Source organism: Halichoerus grypus, chromosome 10 (assembly GCF_964656455.1).
Source record: "Halichoerus grypus chromosome 10, mHalGry1.hap1.1, whole genome shotgun sequence".
Lineage (NCBI taxonomy): Eukaryota > Metazoa > Chordata > Mammalia > Carnivora > Phocidae > Halichoerus > Halichoerus grypus.
The window spans coordinates 8,159,099-8,181,970 of record NC_135721.1 but is presented as its reverse complement, the minus strand read 5'-3'; the positions used below and the strand labels follow the sequence as shown (position 1 = coordinate 8,181,970).

The 22,872-nt window shown below is 53.9% G+C and overlaps 1 protein-coding gene and 1 long non-coding RNA gene across 3 annotated transcripts; one reads left to right on the top strand and one right to left on the bottom strand.

Moving 5' to 3' along the window:
* The first annotated feature begins 288 nt into the window (after nucleotides 1-288).
* Nucleotides 289-11,588, top strand: LOC118539202 (uncharacterized). Of its 2 annotated transcripts, none has more exons than XR_013441596.1 (3): nucleotides 289-350; nucleotides 548-774; nucleotides 6,995-11,588. It is a non-coding gene; the product is annotated as an uncharacterized LOC118539202 (long non-coding RNA). The 2 variants fall into 2 exon arrangements; XR_013441597.1 differs by having other exon boundaries at nucleotides 6,992-11,588.
* On the bottom strand, nucleotides 9,062-15,470 carry CIMIP5 (ciliary microtubule inner protein 5). The gene is made up of 3 exons (XM_036097587.1): nucleotides 15,220-15,470; nucleotides 11,380-11,419; nucleotides 9,062-9,253 (listed from the first exon to the last, which is right to left on the bottom strand). The coding sequence occupies exons 1-3, from the start codon at nucleotides 15,468-15,470 to the stop codon at nucleotides 9,062-9,064; spliced, it is 483 nt and encodes a 160-aa protein (XP_035953480.1).
* Between the last annotated feature and the right edge of the window lie 7,402 nt (nucleotides 15,471-22,872).

Here is a 22,872-nt window from a genome sequence, read left to right as displayed (position 1 = left end):
CCCCGCCCCGCCCAGCCCGGGTCCGGTCCTCACCCCTCCCCGCGCCCGTCCGCCCCGCCCCGCGCCCTGCCCCGACCCTTCCCCAGGTCCGCCCCGGGGCCGCCCAGTCCCGGGCCCGCTCCTCCGCCCACTTCGCTCCCCGCCCCGCCCCGGGCCGTTCCTCACCACCCACCCCACCCCGCCTTCCACCTTGTGCCGGGCTCGCCCAGACCCCTCCCCGCCTCCCCCCGCCGGCCCGCCCCGTCCGGTGCGCTCCGCCCCCAGCCGTCCCCTCCGCCCCCGGCCCCGCCCCGGTGCGCCGTGTCCCGGGGCGGCGGCTCAGCCGCGCCGAACCCGGGCGGTGCCCGCTGGTGATTCACTTTTTCTTGTTGGGCTCGCGCGGTGCCGAGCTGCCGGGGGACCCCAGACAGTTCGCTTTCCCATGGGTTGGGTGGGTACAGGCTGAATCCCGGGCGGGCAAACGGGCACCCCCTCGCGGGAGGATGGACCGTTTTGTTGGGATTTTTCACCCCCCAAGTGCTTTTCCTTCTTTGTTTTTCTCATTAAGCATTTCAGAGATGAAAACTTGTAACGACGTTAACGATCCAACTTCGTATACGTGCGCCCTCCTCGTTTTACTTGGGGACACAGGCTTTGCCCATCAGTGAGGGGCCAGAACCCCCGGCGGTGGTCTCATTTCCTGCCCTTTCCTGCCGCTGAGTGTGGGGGCGCTCCTCCCCATCCCCTAGAAGTCGGGCACCTCACCACTTCAGAGGGAACGTTCTTCTTGAGGAGGTAAAATAGATTCTATGATAAAGGAAGGTAAGGTGGTCGCGGCACAAAATGAAGGGGTGGAGGGTGTTCTCCAAGCTCTCAGAATCGCAGGGGCAGTCCAGGTTCTGAAGCAGAAAGAAAATCACACAAATGCAATGCTAGAATCCCCGGTGGCTGGTTTTGTACTGTGAACCTCAGCTGGGCTTCGAGGCTTTCCTCCTGTCTGCCCCACGCTCCTCCCCGCGCCTCCAGCCCCCCCCCCCCGCCCCGGGCAATCAAAACCCTTCTTCTGGAAAAAACCAGAAGTATTGGGTCCTCCTTCCCAAGCTAAGGGGGAACAGGATATTCAGAAGGAAAGTTTTAAGAGGAAAATAAAGAGTGTGCGTGTTTAATCCTTATCTTCTAGAGATCCTGAAATACAGATGAAATATGTCTGGAATTTGCTTCAAAATATTGGGGGCTTGGGGGGGAAGGGTGGGGATGTAGAAGAAACAAGATTAGCTGTGGGTTGATCATTCTTGGCGTTGGTTATGGGTATAAGGGGGATTACCGTTCTATAATAAAAGTTTAAAAACTAGAGAGAAGATAGGCACGACGTGCTTGTTACCCTCATTTTAAGGGGAAGAATCTGTGCTCCAGGAAGGTGAGGCAGCTTGCCTCCCGTCCCACAGCCAGCCCAGCTGGAGTCCATCTCTGTTCCCCCCCGGGGGCGCAGTGCCCTTTCTACTTGGTGCGCACACTCCCCCGGAGTCTGGGGGAAGCAGCGGCGCTGGGATGGCTTGGTGGCTCCAGCTCTGACACGAGCTGCCTCACTGTAGGTCATTCATCCAACCTCCTGGTGCTTCAGTTTTCTCCTCTGCAGGATGGGTACAGCAAAAGCTTCCCAGTGCTCATCGGAACGTTGGCTCTCATGGATCGGCACCACCAGCCCTGTGTTGTTGCAGTTCTCTGACTGAGCCCGGCCCTGTTGCCTAGGGCTCCTGGGCTTCCCTGGGAATCAGCCGTTTGCCAAAGGAGCCTGACATCCTTTTAATAGAGCATGGTGTTTAGAAACAAAGACCCGGGATGAGATGTGCTTAGTACTTTTGAGGTGTCAGTTGCATCTGCCCTCTTAGGAGACCGAGCTAGGGCGTGTGCGTGTGTGTTGTATTAATCGGCTTGGGCTGCTTTAACAAAATACCACAGTCTGGGTGGCATAAACAACAGACATTTATTTTCCCATAGTTCTGGAGGCTGGAAATGGAAGGTGCTGGCAAGGTTGGTCCCTGGTGAGAACTTCTCCCCCGCTGTGTTCTCCCTATGTCCTCACGCGGCCCTTTCTCTGGGTGTACACACCCCTGATGTCTCTCTCTTCTTATAAGGACACCAGTCCTATTGGACGAGGGCTCCACCCTTATGACCTCAATTACCTCTTTAAAGGTCCTACCTCCAAATACAGTCACACTGGGTTTGGTGCTTCTGCATGTGAATTTGGGATCCGGGGACATAATTTAGTCCATAATACATATTTATATATATATATTTTATATATATATATAAAATCATAATTCTTTGTATATATCCAAATACATTATATATATATAACATATATATATCACGCATACACATGCTGACCCAGAATCTTCCTTTTAACAAGATCCCCCGGTTTGAAGGCACACTAAGCTTGAGAAGCACGGGCTGCAGGACCTAAGGAGGATAACTGCACTCCCTGTGGGACACCTTTATAAATATTGATTCTCTTGGCCAAACGTTTGCTATGTGCATAATGGACCGCAGCGAGGTTAAAATGCCATTCCCTGACATAGATTTAAAATGCAGCTAATCTGCTCTTTGCCACATCTACCGCGAGAATGAAGACCATTCTCAGCAATCAGACTGTCGACATTCCAGAAAATGTCGACATTGCTCTGAAGGGACGCACTGCGAGCGTGAAGGGCCCCCGGAGGAACCCTCTGGAGGGACTTCAACCACATCAATGTAGAACTCAGTCTCCTTGGAAAGGAAAGGAAGAGACTCCGAGTTGACAAATGGTGGGAACTAGAAAAGAATGGCTATTGGCTGCACTATTTGTAGTCGTGCACAGAACGTGGTCAAGGGCGTTAACACGGGGCTTTCGTTACAAGATGAGGTCTGTGTGTGCTCCCTTCCCCATCAACATTGTTACCCAGGAGAATGGTTCTCTTGTCGAAATCTGAAATTTCTTGGTGAAAAATACATCGGCAGGGTTTGGGTGAGGACAGGTGTTGCTTGTTCTGTATCTCAAGCCCAGAACGATGAGTTAATTCTTGAAAGAAATGATATCAAACTTGCATCAAACTCAGCTGCTTTGATTCAGCAAGCCACAACTGTTAAAAACAAGGATATTGGAAAATTTGGGGGGAGGTGGTATCTATGTTTCTGAAAAAGGAGCAGTTCAGCAGGCTGATGCATAAGATCTAAGTTGTCCAGCTATAGAAACAGCAAGATGCTGGATGATTTTTCAGACTTATTTGTGGTATTTTAAAGATGCAATAAAAGCTGTATTGATTTTGGGACTTTTTCTTAAAAGAAAAAAAAAGGCAGCTAATCTTTGAAGCGGCAACTGCAGGAGTGTCTTCTTTACTGTTAGCCGCACTGAAGATCCTGTTGCATCGTCTTACATAAATCGAGTGGCCTCGATAGCAGGCCACCCTCACTACCACCCCAGCCTTCGGGAACAAAAAGGTCAACATAGCTTTCCTTTGTGTCACAGATTTGGATGCTTGTGAGGTTGCTCGCTATGGTAAAATCAAAATGAGTCCGGGCGAGCCTCCAGGACAGGGTCCCACGAGACGACAGAATGTTCTGGAACTTTGAGGGGTCTGGAAGTCCTCTGCCAAGAAGAATGTGTCAGTGAAGGTCCAGTGACAAACCACTCAGTCGTCCTCCGTGCTTAGCTTAGTTATGATCACCCAGTGTTGAGCAGTGTAAGGACGAGGAAGCAGAGAGGAGGAAGAGTCTGTAAGGAACAGAAGGCTCCCTGAAGAACTGTCCTGGGAGGGGGCATGTCCACCACCACAGGAAGCTGCCCCCGCGGCTGCCCGGTGCTCCTGAAGCTGGGGCCTGCCACAAGGCGTCAAGGCCCAGCTGTCCCAGAAGGACGCGCGTTCCTATGTCTCTGTACTTCTGGAAGGGTCCTGGGGTGGTGCTTTCTGCCTCTGAGCCTCCTGGGGTGCTCCTGCTTGGCAGGAATCGGTCCCGCGAGAAGGTGGACTGCCGGGGCGTCTGCCACCCCCAGCTTCATCGTTGGGCCGTCACCGCCAGTGACTTCACGTGACCATGCCCTCCGCGTGTGGCACTATGAGGATGCTCCCAGGATCTGGGGTGCTTTGGACAGAAGACACAATTTCTGTTTATTATGCCTTACTGGATGGTGGGAATTCTGCAGGGCAAGTCTCATCTAAGCTGTTGGCACTCTGGTATGTTCGGGGGTGGAAGCTGGAGGTGGAGGGCTGAGGCCCCCGCAGGGGCAGTGGGGAGCTTTCTGTCTGAAGTCTGCGTGGCTCAGCCCTGGTTTCCCATCTCACGACCCTCAGCGCTGTGAGGGCTCTGTCACTCAGACAGATTGCAGGGCTCCCAGTGCTCGGGGCAGGGGTGGGGGGAGGAGACGGGGAGCTGGAGAGGGCCCGGACACCGGGCATGGGGAGAAGAGAGTATCTGAGTTGCAGGGCCAAGGGCTGGCTCCGAGGACCAAGGCTGCAGGAAGTCTGGCAGAGACTGCCAAGAAGCAGCGGGCCATGGCCACGCCTATGTCTGGGATCGTCTCAGGGCAAAGAGCACTGCCCGGCCTCCGTGTCCTGTCTCCCCGACTCTTCCAAAACCCTCTGCTGCTCTGAATACAACAAGGACGCCGCTGGCCATGGCCGTGGACCTGCGGTTGTGAGTTCTGGGTTCTGTCCTGTGAGCGGCCGAGGATGGCGAGGGAAGAGGGCACGAGTGTGCGGGGCATCAGGCAGGGAGCAGGACACCCCTGGAAGAGGGGGAGGCGGCCCTCAGGAGCACTAAGGGGGAGCACTTCTGCTCTCCTTGGATTTGGGATCGAGTCTCAGGTATGTCGAGGCATCATTTCAGGTGTTATGTGCAGAGGGGATCTACACAGTGGACTAAGTATCCCCCATGGTTTCGGTAAACTCCGCTAATGGTCAGATGACACGATTTGGGTGTCCTGCTTCTGCACGTGCGGGGGGAATCCTGCGGGCCTCAGCCCTGGTTAGATCGCTCAGCAGCGGACAGTTACTGCTCGCAGGAAGTAAAATAGGGAAGTAAAGAGCTTTCTTACAAACATCAAAGACTTATCAACAGCGGCAGTGACAACCGTAGAAGCATCTAGAAGTGGAGCACCTGCCGCGTGCCCGGTGTTTCGCTTTCATTATGGCGTTCCACTTACCTGCTGAAGCAAGAAGCCTTTTTCCATTTTGTGGTGGTTCCATGTTGGAAATTCCTGGCCCTGCCAAGTGGCTGTGGTCCCCTCCGCTCCCCCCCAGCTGCTCTCCCTCTCTTCATCCTGGGCCCACAGGAACAGTGACAGGAGAGAGAGGCTCCAGTCCGGGGCCCAGCCCATCCCTACTCTTCTGGGAGTGCTCCCTGCCTGTGGGACCTGTGTGAGACAGAGCTGTCCTTCTCCGGTGTGGGACAAACAAAACCACCGGGCCAAAGACAGAAGCTGCCCACTCTGGGGGTCAGCCGGCTGAGGCGGGGTTGTAGGAAGAGGATTTCTACCTGGCTGTAAGCCTCTCCCTGAACTGGCTGCTTTGCATGACGCCCCGGATGTAGCTGATGTGGGCGTGGGACCCAGGTGTCTTGCCAGCCTCTGCTGTCTTCCCAGCGTGGCCCTTACAGGCTGCGTGAGATGGGCAAGCTCTTAACTTCCCTAGGCCTCAATTTCTTCATTTTAAAATAGGGATAATCTTACCCACCTCATAAATGTTCTGAGAGGTACACAGTAGGCATATAATATATGGTAGTTCCTTACTGAGTGCAAACTAATGGAGTGTTTTTGGGATTTGTGGGTATTGGCTTTGCTTCTGAAGCTGTGGGGAGTGGGTTACCCTAGGGGGAGTCAGGTATGGGCCCTGCAGGAAGATGGGGAATCCCAGCCCCCGTGTCCCAGCTGGGACATCCCATAGCACGTTGACCCATCTGACTGGGTGGCTGAGCTCTGGGGCTCCTCTGTATCCTCAGGAGGGTGGGGAGTTGCCAGGAGGGGGGCTCTGCAGTGCAAGTGAGTCTTAGACATGATGACACTCTACCCCAACCACTGCACATACATCTCTTAAGAACAGGGGCATTCTCCGACATCACCTTGCTAGAACGATCATGCTGTGCAAACTTAACATGGGTACAATGCTATTGTCTACTATTTAGTGCTTATCATCTGATGCTTAGTCTGCAAAGTGTCCTTTAGAGCTGCTTTTGCTTTGTCGTGGGAGCTGGTCCTGAATATTTTCTGCACTGCCTTTAATGTGGATCAGATCCTCAGCCGTCCCGTGTCTCTTATGATATTGACGTTTTGAAGAGTCAAGGCCAGCTGTTTGGCAGAGTGCTCCTCTGTTGGGGCATGTCCGGCGTCTCTTCATGATGTGGCTCAGGTCATGTGGGGCAGGCGGGAGTGCTCCCGGGGTGGGCGCTCCTCCCCAGTGGGTCCCATCAGGAGGCACCTGCTGTCCGCTGTCCTCTGGTTGGCGAGGTTTAAGTTTAATAATGTGTTGTTAAGGGGAGTCTCCCAGACTTCACCATTTATCACTCCCTAAGAATCTTTCCCATAGTGCTTTTAGTGTCTTTTACTGATTCTTACCTAAATCAGTGATAAAATGGTGATTTTCTGTTTTTATCATTTATTCTACATTCTTTAGTAGAGAAGAACTTTTCTTCCTGTACTTAAAAAATTTTGAACTTATTGATATGAACTCATGGCTTTATTATTGTTGTTGTTGTTGTTACACTTTGATGGGATTTATGGGCACTGGTTTTGCTTGGAAGCTGTAAGGGGTGGGTGGCCACAGGTGAAGTCAGGTATGGGCATCATTTTGCTGCTCATCTTGTCCCAAATTTGGCCCCTGGGAGCCCCTTCAGGCTGGTTCTGACATCCATCCCTTTGAGGCTCCCCATCCGGTTTTGAACACTTCTTTACTTACTGGCATAGGAAGAAACTCTGGGCTCACCTCGTATGTTCCCTGGATAGTGGTCTTATTTTTTTGTTTTGTTTTGTTTTGCATGAAAGCAGAGATGCTGGTTCTGCCACAGAGAGGAGAATGAGGCAGAGGAACTCAGAGAAGCAGTTATAAAAGGCAAAGAAAGAATCCCTCAGCCTTACTCTGACTTGTTAGAGCTCTTGGGCTCTGCTGATGTGCCACGAGAACGTGCCCCGGGAAGCTGTTGGTCCAGGGGAATGAGAGACATATGGACAGACTTGGACTCAGCCTGAAGCTTGGGGCCAAGTCCATGCAGACCCGTGAGCAAGAAATGGAGTGGTGTGTCACACAGCGTGACAACAGCCCGCGAATGCACTCTGTAAACCGGCCTGGTTCAGTACTCACTGCATGCTTGCACGCCCACAGAGAGAGTGCTGAGCTGGTGACATCCTGAGAATCAGTCTCTCTGCCCCCATTTTACAGCTGTGAAGACTGAGACCCGGAGAGAAGAATTCGGTATGGTGAGTCAGGCGTGAGTCTGGCTCTTCACTAGCTATGGGACCCTGGCCAGATTGAATGAGGTCTTCAGCTCAGTTTCCAAATCTCTCAAATGGTGACATAACCCTTACAAGAGACCATTCAGGTAATGTGCCAAGTACAGAGTCTGTGCTCAATAGTCGCATTGTCTGTAGGTGGCTCTGCTCCCAGGGAGTGGCAGAACCCACACCTGTCCCTGGGCTTCCTACCCTCCCTCCAGACACAGGCAGAGAAGCTCTGGATGATTCCCTCTGGTCTGCATGGGCCCCACCACCAGCATCTGCATTTAACCTCGACTTTTCCTACCTCCTGGGAGTTCCCAGAATATCTCTTGCTTCCACCCTCTCTCTCAAATGGAAATAAGACCCCATCTGGATCCCAGGCACCCTGCTCCCCTTTCTTACTGTGGCTGAGCCCAGGCCCAGCCCCCCCATGGCCTCCCCAGAGCACAGAGGGCGTGGAGTGGGTCTGGGTCACAGGTCCCCGGGGCGGCCGGCAGGACCTCAGCTCGGTGGGCTCCTCCCAGCTTGGCTCCGGCCTCACTGTGACCACCCAGAACATCACACAGTAACGAAGGAGATGGAGAGACTGACCCAAGGGCTGACCTCCCAGCAGCCCCTGTGTGAGGACCCACATCTTCCCTGCATCGTTCACCGGGATGCTACTCTCCCTCCCAAGAGAAGGGTGTCCTCAGCAAACACACCCTCATACCATGGTCCAGGCACTGCTCTGAACGGTTACACGTGGTAGCCCATGTCATCTCCACGACAACCTTCTAGAATCAGTACTTTTATTATTTCTGTACGTGGTAGGCAGAAAAATAATCCACCAAAGACGCCCCTGTCCTAATCCTCGGGGCTTGGGAATATGTTACCTTACACGCAAAAGGGGTTTTGCATCCTGGTTAAATTGAGAACTGTGAGATGGAGAGATTATCGTGGATGTCTTAAAAGATGGAGGGAAGGAGGCAGAGAGAGAGAGAGAGGTTTGGAGATTGGAGATGCTACCATTCTGCTTTCAGAGATGAGGGAGCCACGGTCCAAGGAATGTGGGCAACCTCTCTCTAGAAGCTGGAAAAGGCGAGGAGTCCGATGCCTTTAGCCTCCAGAAAGAAACGCAGCCCTCGCACACCTTGATTTCAGTCCGGGGAGACCCACTTTGGATTTCTGACCTCCAGCGCTGTAAGATAGGACATACGTGCTCTTTGCAGCCCCTTGGTGAGTGGCCACTGTGATGGTGGCAATAGGAAACCAGTACACCATGTCCGGGGCGGGGGGATGGAGGCACAGAGGGTTCGAACAACCTGCCCAACGTCACACAGCCGCTCAGAGTCAGGAGCACAATTTGAACCCAGGCCGTCCGCTCGTGACCACAGACGCAGGGCTGCCTCGCACGGGTCCCGAGAGGGAGTCCCCAGCCCTGCCGGGTCCAAGACCAGGGGCAAGCTCCTGGAGTCCTTCTAATCTCATGAGTGAAAACGGGCCAGTGGAGCCCTCGGAAAGGCTGTGCGGGGGCCCGGAGAGAAGGAAAGCCCGGCGGACGCGTGGGGGCCGTTGACTGGGGCCGAGGGGCCGGCTCAGCCCACAGCCTCCCCGCGCTGCCCCTACACCCACCTCGGCCTCCTACACGGGCTGCAGCTCGGCTTCCAGCTTCTTCTTCCGGACGCCGTCCACAAAGAAGAAGTCCATGCCGATGAGGGTTTGCCCCAGGGGCGTGCCCACCCTGCTGCCCACCACCTGGTTCGTGGAGTTGGGGACCGTGTCGGAGAAGAGAGGAACGGACTCTGGCAACTGCACAGGCTCCTTCTGGTTGCCCTGAAGAGAGGGGAAAGGTGGTGTCACAAGCTGCCCGGAACAGGGGAGAGGCGTGCACGCGGCCAGGCCCTCAGCAGGGACGGGAGGGGAAGGGGGCCGGTGGCCTCTGCAGGCACCATCCTCCAGCTGCCTCCACCCCAGTTCCGCCCCGGGGAAGCCAGAAACGTTCCCACATCGTAACCGTCCGGCTCCACGAGCCTCCACGCCGTGGGCAAGTCTGTGCAACCCCACCCGCGTAGGGAAATGCCACACGCCCCGGACCCAGCTGCTCAGACCCCTCAGTCACTGTCCCCACCCCCGAGGCAGCCCGGGCTCCCTCTCTAACTCCTGGTTTTGAACTTTATCTTAGTAAGACCGTGGCTCCTTTCTCTCAGGAACGTGTTTTCGAGGTTCGTGCACGTTTTTGTGTGTGGCTACAACTCCTTCGTTGTCCTTGCTACACGGTACGCGCCCTCGTGTGGCTTGTGAACATTCCACGTTATTTACCCACCCCGCCACGGATGGCATTTGGGTCTGTTCCCGGCCTGGGGGTCTGAGCATTCGCGCACATGGCTGGAAGGTGAATGAGTGAGTTACTGCATGAGCTGAGAATAATCTGATGAGCCCTCGTGTCAGGTGCACTCGGGGCTACCCTGGGGCAAATAGGGGTTACAGGACCAGCGAAGGAACAGAAGGAACAGGATCCGCGCTTTCCCCTGGGAAATTCCGGGCCGAGGGGGCCCCACACCTTTGGGCGTGATGCAGGTGTCGGTGGTCAGGTTGCTAATCCCTAGCCCTTGGCAGGGGGAGTCTGTAGGCTGGAAGCCCAGGCCAGGAGCTCAGTGTAGGATTTCAGGTCTCATGAACGACATCTTCTATCCCAGGGCAGGCAGCAAGCCCACGGGCTGGGAAGGCGGACGTTAAACCTTCGCCTAAAGCTGGCAAGGCGTGGCTACTGCCTGGGATGACTTGGCGCGCTGCTCATTTCCCAGGCTGGTTCTTTGACCGTTCTTACAGCCACATTCATCCAACATTCGGTCATTTATCCAACATCAGCTGAGTGCTAAATATTTGCTAGGTGCTGGGGGGTAGGGCACGGCTGGTGAGTGGGGTACAGCGGTGAAGCTGGTTTTGTCCTTTCTCTTAGGGAGCCCACAGCCTGCTGAAATGGATCACTGGAACATGACAGGCTATATCAAAGGAGTCGGTTGGATATGCTGGCAAGTAAAGAACAGAGGGATCTGACCGAGCCTGCTCAGGAAGGAGAGATTTCTAGAAGGACGCACTTGAGTGATGAATAAGAGTCCACCAGACTGACAAGGTGGGGAGGGCATTTCAGGCAGGGGGAGAGCATGCTCGAAGGTGTGGCTAAAATAGCATGTAGGTCAGCGTGGGGAGGCAGGCAAGCTTAGATCATGGGGAGCGTTGTGAGCCACCCTGAAAAATGCAGGTATATTGAAGGATTTTAAGCAGGGGAGAGATATGGTCAGTTTTATGGTTTAGGAAAGTTATCCTGGTAGCAATGTGGAGTCGGATTGGAGGTGGTGATATTAGAAGCAGGGAATTCGTTTCCAACGTATGTTCCCCCAAGCTCATCTCCACATGGGGCACGCCCCCCACACATCACTCGGGACACATTGCTGACATCCTCATACAGAGGAAAACATTACCAGAAGCAGACACCTATCATTTCCAGTTGGTTCATCTTAATAAAATCTAGAAACATTGGGGAAAACTAATATCTAAATGCTCTAAGCATTTTCTTTCCCCCAGACCCTGAGTTTCTTGACACAAGACAGTGTATATTTTTTTGTCTCTGTCCATTCCAGCATCCAGCACCCAGTAGGTCCTCCATAAACGTTAGGTGAATGAGCAGACATGCCCGGTGCAAGTGTGCATGTCAGGAGCGTCGTTGGCCTGGGGCGCCTGGGTGGCTCAGTCGTTAAGCGTCTGCCTTTGGCTCAGGTCATGATCCCAGTGTCCTGGGATCAAGTCCCGCATCGGGCTCCCTGCTCCGCAGAGAGCCTGCTTCTCCTTCTCCCACTCCCCCTGCTTGTGTTTCCTCTCTCGCTGTCTCTCTCTCTGTTAAGTAAATAAATAAAATCTTAAAAAAAAAAAAAGAAAAAAAGGAACGTCGTTGGCCTTACCAGGGGGTCATAGTCTTTCAGGAAACTCCAGTGCTGAGCCCTGAAAAGGAAAACACGTGGGCAGTGTCATACCATCCCGTGACATTTTTTAACAAATGGCTTTTACTGTGTCAGGTGAACGAGTCAATGCCGCCGATGCATTTATTACGTCACAGGGGAACTAAAATAATCCAGTGAAACAAACACCCCAAACCAACCAAGTATTTATAGTGTGGCCTCCACACTGAGCAAATATCTCAAGGGTTAGTGACATTTCCCGGAGTGGGATGTGTGGTACCAGGGGAGGTGGCCCGTGATGGGGAACGCAGAGCTGCGAGCCCACTGTGTGCGTCTGCATTTTCAGAGCCACGTGGGAGCCCTCAAGTGTTTCGTGAAGAAAAACCTCACTTTTTTTTTGTAGCCTCTCAATGTGCACAGCAGAGGACAGTGGGGACAGGGCAGGAGACCGGGACAGTGACAACGAGAAGGGCATTTTACCTGTGCTGCTAATTTAATTTTCATTTTATTCTGTTTTTAAGAAGTTGAACAATTCTGTGAGACTTAAAATAAAAACAGGCTTCTCTGCCCCAATCCTCATAGCCCCCGAACCCTACAGCGTCTGGTCACGTTTCCAGCCCTTTTGCTGTTTCTTTGGGCCCATCACGGAATGGTAAATCCAGGTTGCCATTTCTTGGGTTTTTGAAACTAAACATATCTGTAGACTTTCTATTATGGGAGATTATGAGTTAGCTTTCTTGCCCCTTTTCCCTTTCCTCATTTCTTCCAAAATTATTGTATTATGGATTTGGGCTGAACTGATATGTATTGTTTGTATCTTTAGGATTCTGTAAATACTGTTCACTGAGCAACTATCTAGGATCATGGGATCCCCTTTCCTTCCTTGCACAACTTGGAATTTTTTTCTAGGGTTTATAATCCCCCTGGTTTTCTTAGCTTTCCGTGTACAGATCACTGATTCCAAACTCTCCAACAAAATTGTAAAGCCCTCCCTGTATGATCTTCCACACAGTCAAATGCAACAGGTAATCCACCGGCTCATTCACGTTTGTTCTCTAGAGGCCACTGTCTGGGAGACTGGGTCGCCCTGCTCCCACGAGGGTTGCTGCCCAGGACCCGCTCCTGCCGTCCTGACCTCCCCTCGGGGGTCCTCTCTTTCGGGGTCCCGGGTCTTCCTTTCTTGTGTACTCTCCTGTTGTGGAGCACATCCTCCAGTGTCTGTGCATGCGTGCATTTCTTCGGTTCTAGAAAATTCTCGAACACTTTCCCCCTCCAAAATTTCATCTCTCCCAGCCTCCCCTTGGGGAGCTCTGTTGATAGGTATGTTGGATCTTCTTGCTCTATTCTCTAGGGTTCTAATTCTTCTTCCATGTGTTCCCCCTCCTTGTCTTTCCGAGTAATTGTGATGAATCTGAGTTTATGAATTCTCACTTCAGTTGTGTTTTGTATTTCAACATTACAGATTTTTTTTTTCTAGAGGTTGTTTTTGGTTCTTTTCCAAGTTGCCTCATTGTTCTGTGCTCAGACTTTGAGTGGAGCTCTCTGTCTTTAGCCTACCCTCCTGAGACGTTGGGAACCTCCCCACCTGACCCTTCCTGGGGCCCTGTTCCCTCATCTGCTTCCCCTCCGCAGTTGACCCTTGCGTCCCCCCCGGCCCATTCATCTCCTCCCATCCTCCCCAAGTGTCCTGACCCTCCCACCCACTGTCACCCCCTCGTCACCCCCTCTTCTGTCATGTGGGAGCCATGTTCCAATAGCTTTGGTTTTGAATTGACAGAAGGCAGGGACCTTGACCTCAGAGCCACACTAAGACTTAGCGAGAGCCAGCGAGGTAGGAGGTGGGAACACCCGGTCCCTGTCCTCGCTCTGCTTGCTGCCTGCTTTGCGGGCTGTGTGGCCCTGAACGAGGTCACTGTGCTCTTGGGCCCTCAGTTTCTCTATCCAGAAAAACCTCAGGAGAGGGGTTTACGGAGCACATCTCAGGTGCTGTAAGACCTGATTTCAAAGACTTGGTACAAAGAAGAATGTGAAATTATCTCAATACTTTTAAAAATATTGACTACATGCCCCAAAGATAATATTTTGGATAAGATACACCATTAAAATGGATTTCACTAGTTTCCTGTTATATATATATTTTTAAGGCTGCTTCTAGAATATGGAAGATTTCAGATGTGGCTCATACTGTATTTCTGTGGGGAGCGCGGCTCTGGATTTCCCTAAACTCTTCCTCTTGGGGTCTGGGACCCCTTTCTTCTCTGGCAGCTTCTCTCGGTCTCCTGGCTACTTGCCGTCCGGTGACTGTTGCTGGCTCTGTGCTGCCACCTCATCTCTGGGAGCCCTTCCCGGGGAGCGTGGCTTCTTTCTCGCTCGTGAGCAGATCCACGTGTCATAAAGTTCACCCTTGCAGAGGGTCTGGTCCAGTGGTTTCCAGTATATTCAGAGTCCTGCACCGTCACCGCTCTTTTTGTCACCCCCAGGAGAAACGCCCTGTCCCTCAGCGGTCACGTCCGTTCTCCCCTCCACGCCTGGCCGCCTCTCTGCTTTTCGTCCCTGTGGGGCCAGTGCCCAGCTCCTGATTCCTGCCACTCCGCGGCCTCCTGGGCGGCCACCCGGAGGTGTCCGGCCTTGAACACCCCACCAGCTCTCGCATCTTCACCCCGGAGCCGCAGTTCACCCAGGGATGAACCCCTGGATCATCCCACTAACGATCCAGGCTGGAGGTCCGGCCCCCTGACACCTCCTCCCCGCGCCCACATCCGCTCAGCTCCCGGGTCCTCCCGCGCGGATCGCCCCGCACCAGAGAGCCCTGTCCTTGTGAACGTCCCCCCATGCACCCCACGTACACCCCACGTATACACCCCCACTGCACGCACCCTACTCATAACCCACACCCAGCACACATGCACCCCCCCACACCCCCGCTCTCTACACCAACACTGCACGCACACCGCACACCGCACATATGTACCCCCCAGACCCACACCCCACATGCCACACACGTACACACCACACACACATTCTCACTCCAATCCATCAACAATTGTTGGAATTCTACCATAAAAACATGCCTTGAATTTTTCCACAGATCTTCGGCTAGATCACATCATGCTCTTCCTTAAAACCCTTGATGGTGTCTCATTACATTTAAAAATATGATCTTTTACAGTATATGAGATGTTCCTCCTACTGCTTATCTTGAGGCTCCCGTCCCCTCACTGACGGCCTCGGCCACACGGACAGTCTTTGTTTTGTTTTGAAATACACCAAACTCTTCTTGGCCCCTCAGATTTCAGGGCTCCGCCTCAGTGCTATGTCCTCGGAGAGGCCTCCGTAAAAAGAAGGCGCCCACCCTCCCCTCGCTCCCTGACACTCATCACACTGTACTTCGTCTCTCTGCTTGCTTTTTGGCTGCCCTGTCCTGAGAATGGAGGCTCCAAGGAGCCGGGTTTAGGGCTGTCTTGTCCCTCATTACAGCCTGACGGGGCGGCTCTCCTAGGAATGTCCGGATTGAATGAGTGCATGAAGGGATGTCTCTCTCCTGGGTCAGAGGGCCAGGGCGTCCCAAACCCCCAGTGCTGTCATGACTTCCTGGCCGGCCTACAGCGCTTTCCCAGGAGCTCCAGCTGGGGAGATTATTCCAAAGGCAGATGGGACCCCAGAGTGAAGGAGGGAGGTCACCTGGCCCCTGCCCACCTCTCCCTCCCACCCTCTAGGTTCCGGTCTGGCCCAGAGCACTTTTCCATCAACACCATTTGCCTGGCTTACTCCTTCTCATGGGTCTCTCTGCTTCCAGAAGCTCCCTAGACCCTGAATTAGCTGGGGCTCAGGCAGGGCACTCACCAGCGCTGTTGGCCCCTCCTCTCGGCCTCCAAGAGCTCCCTCCACAGCTGGTCCTGCTGCACACCATTAGTTCCCAGGGCCAAGTGCTCTGCTTCTGGGGCCTGGGGGGTTTGGCGATTGCCGGCGAGACCCCTGCCCACCACAGGGCCAGCCCGGGCCGTGGAGGAGTCTAAGGCTGACAGCCTGGTTGAGGGCAGCTGGTACCCAGCTGATGTGCTTCTCCGGAACCCAGGGGTGGGGTGGCTCCCCATGTGTGTGTGTGTGTGTGTGTGTGTGTGTGTGTGGCAGAGAGACAGAGAAATAGAGAAACTGAGAGAGACGGAGAGAGAGAGAGAGGCTCCTGTCTGAGCTCGGACCTCTCCTGGGACCCCCTCCACTCCCAACTCCAGGAAAGCCTGAGCAGGGGTCCCCCTCACTGGCCCTCTAGACCCCAAGCTCAGGGTGGCTGATGCGGGCTGGGGAGAGCACTTGAGCCTAGCTGTGTTTCGAGCTTCTGCCTGTGTTGACTGTTGCCCGGGGGACAGGGCAGCTCCCAAGTGTGTGTGTGACATCTGAACCCCGAGGGGGGGGTTGGAGAGAGTTTCTGCGTCAGTGCCAGGCCCAGCTCAGCTGCCCCTCAGCTCTGCCCCCTGGCCCCCTGGCTGGAGACCTCAAAACAGCATGGGGGATGGGGGAGCGACCAAAGCCCGGATTTCTGGGGCAGTAAGAAAAGACAGGGTGCAGGGGGGGTGGGGGTGGGGGTTGGGGGTTGGGGCCCGTCCTCCAATTGCCACATGACCTTGAGCAGCCCCTGTCCCTCCTGGGGCCTGTGAACTGACAATAGTCATCCTTCCAGCTCCCCCGCGGAGGCGCAGATGCGGGGCTCCCGCGAGAAGGCGGATGGAGGTGCTTTGTGAGCTCCAGAGCGGATGCCGGCCGACGCTCGGCTGCCGGAGGGGTTCTGAGCGGTGGCCGGCAAGGGAAAATCAGTGACACTGTGCAGTTACTACCCGTTCTACCCGCATCAGCCTGAGGGCTTACAAAGCACCATCCTTCATCTCGCTGAACCCGGGTCCTCCAAGACAGGCATTTCCAGCCCCATGCTACCTCGGAGGGAACCGAGGCCCTCACCAGCGGGATTAAGTGAGGGTCCGAGGTCCCCCGGTTACTCGCTGAGGCTTGGCCTTGACTTTAGATCCTCTGAAGGAAACAAGGAGAACACGGTGGGGGGGTGGAGTCGTGTTCTGAGCCTTCGGCCGCGATTCTGCTCTGACCCAGTGCGGCCCACGTCGCTCTGTGGCTCCAGGCCCCCCTCCCTCATGGCTTCTGCCCCCAGCACCGGGCACTTCCAGCCCTCCCGGCTTCTGAATGCCCCCTGTATGTGTGGGCAGATGCATGGCTCTTTCCTTGAAACTTCCTGTGGGCCGATCCGCTGGGCGTGGTGCTCCCTTCTCTGCGCAGCTGGGAAACAGACCCCCGGACAACACAGCGCCGACAAAGCCATACTCTCTGGAGGTTTGCCCGGCGCCCCTGGGGTGTGGGGACGAGTTCAGCCAACAACCCGAGCTCGCACTGGAGATTCTGCTTTCAAGCAAGAGGTGCCCCAAGGAGTGAAGAGGGGGAGAGGATTTGCCAGGTGGAAAAATTGGGGCGAGCAGGAAAAGCGTGGATGCAGGAGGGAGCACTGGTATTGGGGGGCTGTGGGGGGAGAGGCGAGGTCTGAGACTGGCCGACAGGGCCCCGGGCACAGGGCTGGCCCAATCTGTGCCTGCAGTTAGTGCACAAGGGAAAGAACGAGAAGCCGCAGGAAAGAGCAAGAGGCAGGGGAGTACCACTGCTATGGCCCAGGTGAGCGGTGGGGAAGCCCGGAGTGGAGATGGGGTGACGGCCACCAGCACTTGCCTGAGGAGGGGGCCGAGTGATGTGACCTTCTGGGACATCAGTCCAAAAGCAGAGGTGGTGGGGCCGGTGGGGGCTGTCTTTCCTCTCTCCTGGGTTCTTCCTCCAGAGCTGGGCCAGGCGGGCTGGCATTCCATGACCTTGACGTTTTCCCGGTAAAGACGGGCTGGGTGAACGCCCAGAGCCCAGAAGCAGGCTGCCCCGGTGGTGGTTCTCTCTTCGGTGGCTGTGCCCCCAGCACAGCCAGGACGGGTCTCTACCTTGCCGAGGGGTGGCAGCTCTGGCCTCCTCGAACATCTAGAAGAGGTCCCATGAGTGTGTGTACAGAGGGCAGTGACTGCTGCATGGGACACCTCTTGTAAGGTCAACTGCAGGCTGAGGCTTGGAGCAGCCTGGAACAGCCTGGAACAGCCATGGTGTTTGCCCAGATACCTTGGCCCAGGTCCCCTGGCCACATGGTCCAGAGACAAGGAAGAAGACCAAAGAGGCCAGCTAGGGCATCCAGGATGACCGAGTGCCTGATGTATGTGAGGCTGAAGACTTCTGTGGGGGTTGGTCTTTAATTTAGAAGCCATTTCAGACTGGCAGATGGTAGAGGGATAGATAGAAATGTGACAAAGCAAATACAACAAAATGTTAATTGTAGAATCTAGGTCATAGGTATATGGGTGTTCACTGAACCCTTTTTTCACCGTTTCTGTATGTTTGAAATTTTTCAAAATAAAATGTTGTGGGGAGAAAGACTTCACCTGCCAGTCCAGCTTGAACACATTCTGTTTCCTCAGTCACTGAGCCGGAAAAGTGTCCAGATCCACTCTGGGTGGGTCTCCCTAAGCCCAGCCTGGGGGACCCCCCCCCAAAGGGAATCAGGACACTGGGTTCCAGTCCCAGCTCTGCCAGTGACTTGCTGGGTGTCCTTAGCAAGTCATTGCCTCTTCCACACCCCACACCTTGAGATGTAACTTTATATACAACCTTCCAGGACAGGACAAAAATCCCTGGATTTGGGGGTTGCTGGAGCTGTATTTTAATGGATTGCCCCCAACCCCAAGAAGGACTTTAACGTAGGTTCTGCTAGAACCTTACAGCCTGGGCTCTGGTGTGCTGCGACTCGCGGGGCCCCCGTGGGCCAGGTGGCAGCAACTTGGGAGAATTCGCCAAGCTGAGTGAGGCTCCGCCCCGCGGGGCAGGTGTGGGTGGGGTTTGTTCGAGGAGCCACGCCCACCGCCTGTAGACCCTGTCCCTTTCCGAGTTGGCCGGCAGAGGGCGGGTCCCTCGCTGGAGCTCCCGCTGCAGGGCAGGGCCGAGGAGTCGCAGGGAGCCGGTCCAGCAGGTGTGACGTTGCTGAGCAGAGTTGGGAGCAAGCAGAAATGGGGGTCAGCAGATGAGAGGCAGGAATGGGGTGCAGGGAGAGGCGGGGCTCCGGGAAGGCAGGGGCTGCGGTGGGGCAAGTATTTGCCTGTCTAGTTTAGGCTTCCCTCCTGTCCCCTAGATCTCCCCTTCCCAGATGAAAAAATTGGCTTAACACCAACCTCCGTTCCCCCCATACACACACCCTAAAGGCTTTATAAAAGGTGGTGAAAGCCGAAGGATTCAGGGCCATCGTTCACACTTTTTCAGCTGCTCCTACCGAGTCCCCAGAAAGTTCTGAGATGATGAAAACAGTAGCATTCAAGGTAATTTATGTGTGGAGAAATCCACACCCCCTTGTCATCCCAGCCATTTTCACTTTAACAGTCACTTTTGATCCTACTGTTTGTTAGTTCCTTGCTGTCAGTTTGCCCACCATTTTGTACTCAGCTTTAAAAAATTTAACACCAGAAACATCTTTTCATGTCTTTCTTCATAATCTTTATACTTCTCACTTTGATCAGTTTCTTAGAATCGGTGTGTCGTAATATACTTAGCCACTTTCCCTGTTCTTGGGCATTTACTTTATTTCTGGATTTAGCATTAGCTCTGATGGATATCTTTGTGCCTCTTTCTGTTGCCTTGTTTCAACAGGACATGTTCCCAGAATGGGATGACCGAGTCACAGGACACGGACAGTTTCATGACAGCAGCATACAGAGCACGCCCCTCCAGCCAGGCACGAGTGTGTCGGCTGTGCTGGTCCCCACCACACCCGGAAGCTGTGTGTCAGGGTCTCTGAGACCACCCCCAAGGTAGACGATTTGCTAGGAGGACTCCCAGGACTTAGCCGACGGTCATGCTCAGGGCCCTGATTTATTTTGGCCAAAGGAAATGAACCAAAATCAGGAAAGAAAAAAGGCATCTGAGACAAAGCCCAGAGAAACCAGGCACAAGCTTCTAAACCGTCCGCAGAGGAGTCACACAGGACACGCGGGCTCCCCAGCAGTGAGTTGTGACAACACGTGTGAAAGGTTGTCGACCAGGTAGGCTCTTTATTTTATTTTTTTAAGATTTATTCATTTATTTGACAGACAGAGACCGAGAGCAAGCACTCGAGCAGGGGGAGGGGCAGAGGGAGAGAGAGAGAATCTCAAGCAGACTCCCAGCTGAGTGCGGAGTCCTATGCAGGGCTCGATCTCATGACTCCAGATCATGACCTGAGCTGAAACCAGGAGTCAGATGCTCACCAGCTGAGCCACCCAGGTGCCCTGACCGGGTAGGCTCTTTAGAGACTCAGTGCCAAGGGCTTTCACGGGGGGCAAGTCATGTTCCTACCTCTGTGTAGCACGTCCCCAAGTCCCGGAGTCCCAGAAGGAAAGCCCATGCTCCGCATGAACCATATTGTAGCACAGTTTATGCATAGGGAGCCATTTTTATCAGGTAATGGAGAGAACCCTGTGGAAATCTAGGTTCCCAGAGCCCGGTGAAGGGCCAATCTTACAAGCAGGCCTCGCTGAGCATAGTGGTCTCAGGTGTGCTCTATTAACTCTTTTTCACTTGTGTTATTGCGCTCACTAACACTTAACTAGTCCCCATTTTCCCCACGGGTATCCTTGATAATTTTCAGCAATTAGGCACTCCACATTTTCGATACCAATCTAGGCTCTGGGAGATCTGTGGGAGATCATTTAAATATTCCCTGATAGATAATTGCATTAAAAATAATAATTGTATAGCACTTTCAAGTTTGAGAGTGTGCTTGCCTTTCTCACTGAAGTATGACAGCCTCGTGAGGGATGGTAGATGCTATCTGGATTTGGTGCAGAGCCTGGGTGCTCACTGGTTCCATGGGCAGGAAATGGGGTGCCAGGACCAGAAGCCCTGCTGACCGCCATTTCCGGTCTCTGCCTAAATTATTATTTGCAGAGGAAAAGCTTCCCACATAAACAGTTTGACCTTGGCTCTCCAAAATATAAACTCAGTGGCTTATATTCTGAAGACCCCGGATCCCTGGGAATTGGGGGCATTTTCAGCCCTGGAAAAAATATTCTGGGGTCATCATCTTTATTTTCTTTATTCTGGAACTTCCCACTAATGGGCAGCTGAATGCTATTTAGGAGGAAGTAGTTGACTTGGGGATGATTGCAATGCACGTGTGGGGCAGCAGGGGGCAGCCTGTAGCTATGCATCCTCCACCAGCTCTAAACTCTGTGATTCCCTCTCTTCTGTCATCCCAGGGCGCTGAGAGAAGCCAGGCGTCCTGAAGGTTTGAGGCACTCTGGAAATGAGTGTCATGTCCAGAGGTGTCCATGAAGGAATTCAGCAGTGGGCCTGGGGGGAACCGGGGCTTGACAAAGAGCCCTCAGTTAGCAGTGGCTCTGGGCAGGGGTGGTACCCCAAATAGCAACAGGTAGGACCCAGGCACCAGCCAGCCGGGAGGGGACTGGAGGCCACCTGCCTCACAAGAGTGCAGGAGTGAGAGGTGGGAAGTGGGGAGTCGGGGGGGGGGATTCGGGGCAGCTGTTTACCAGGTGGGATGAAGGGAGTGAGAGGTGGGAAGTGGGGGGTGAGGGGGGGGATTCGGGGCAGCTGTTTACCAGGTGGGATGAAGGGATCTCGGTATTTAAAAACTGAACCAGTGCTTACAGGCTGATTATTAACCTGGATGAGGTCTGGGGGGGCCTGAAGCAGTGGTGTGAAGATCCCTTCAGCCCAAGCGCTGTGGATTCAATGGTTCACAGGGTGGGTAATTATGAAAACATGAGCTGTTCGCAAACCAAGGGGATATAGTACTCTCACAGCAGATCGGGCTGCCTTGCCCTTGGCTTTCTGAGCCCCCATGATTTGCCCACCCCTGCTGACCCATGCAGGTCTCTGCCCCGGGAGCCTGGTCTGGCAGACCTCACTCCTGCTCTAGGCTCCCCTGAGCTCCTCCAGCTGCTCGGTGTAGTGGTGGTCTCCCAGGTGAGAGGCCGGGGGCCGGGCTGGAGCTGGGGGGGCGGGGGTGTGGAGGAGAGCACCTGCCGGGTACAGAGCGTGGGATTTGCGTCGGGCAGACCTCAGTCCCAGCTCCAGCCCCGCCCCCTGGGGGACCCTGGGGAGCCACTTCACCTGTCTTCCACCCTGACCCGGCCCTGCTGCTGAGAACAGGCTGGGGAGGTGGATGTGAGCAGCCCTCCAGCTCAGGAGTGCAGTGCACGTCCATGCTGAGCGTGTTCGCGCTCAGTTAGGTTCTTCCAGGGAGAATCGGGTCTAGAATGTGGGAGTGCCCAAGGATTAAAGTCCAGCAAAGTACAGTGACTCCCAGCAGCTTGTCTCCCAAGAGCGAGTTCACTGGAATCTGTAGACTGGGTAAAGCGGATCGCCCTCCCCGTGTGCCTCATCCAGTTACTGGAAGACCTGCGTAGAACAAGAAGTCCGAGCAAGAAGAATTCTTCCGGCCTGACTGCTCCGCTGGTGCATTGGTCTGTTCTTGTCTTTGGTCTTAAGCTGGGAAATCAGCTCTTCTTGGGTCTGAGCCTGCCGGACTCGAACTTACAGCATCGGCTCTCGTGGGCCTCCAGCTTGCCTACTGGACTTCCGGGGACTTGTCAGCCTCTGTGATCCTGGGGGCCAACCCCTTCTAACAGAGCGATCTCTGTCTGTCCATCTACCCACCTATCCAACTCTGCATCTCTATGTCTGTACATTCTTCTTCTTTAGAGAACCTCAGTAATACAGATGGGTCTTATTTTCTCTATTTTACAGATGAGGAAATTAAGTCCAGAGAGTTTAGATGGGAGGTGGGAACTCAGGGTCAGATGAACACAGATTGGACCGTCTGAAGCCGGCACCCATCTTGTCAGGTCATATCATCCCTGGGCACACCTGGACCAGCAGGGAACACACAGGCCTAGGCTCAGGAGGTAGGGATGCCTGCTGCTTCTTCACAGGAACCCATAGGGCAAATAGCTAATCAACACTACCCTAAAGATATAGTCACCAGATGTACCTAATGAAATCCCGAACATAAAGAATAAAGACATGCACCCCAATGTTTATAGCAACAATGTCTACAATAGTCAAACTATGGAAAGAGCCCAGATGTCCATCGACAGATGAATGGATAAGGAAAATGTGATACACACACACAATGGAATATTCCTCAGCCATCAGAAGGAATGAAATCTTGTTATTTACAATGATGTGGATGGGACTAGAGGGTATTATGCTAAGTGAAATAAGTCAATCTGAGAAAGACAAATACCATATGATCTCGCTCATATGTGGAATTTAAGAAACAAAACAGATGCACATAGGGGAAGGAAAGGGAAAATGAAATAAGATGAAAACAAAGAGGGAGGCAAACCATAAGAGACTCTTAATCATAGGAAACAAACTGAGGGTTGCTGGAGGGGAGGTGGGTGGGGGGATGGGGTGACT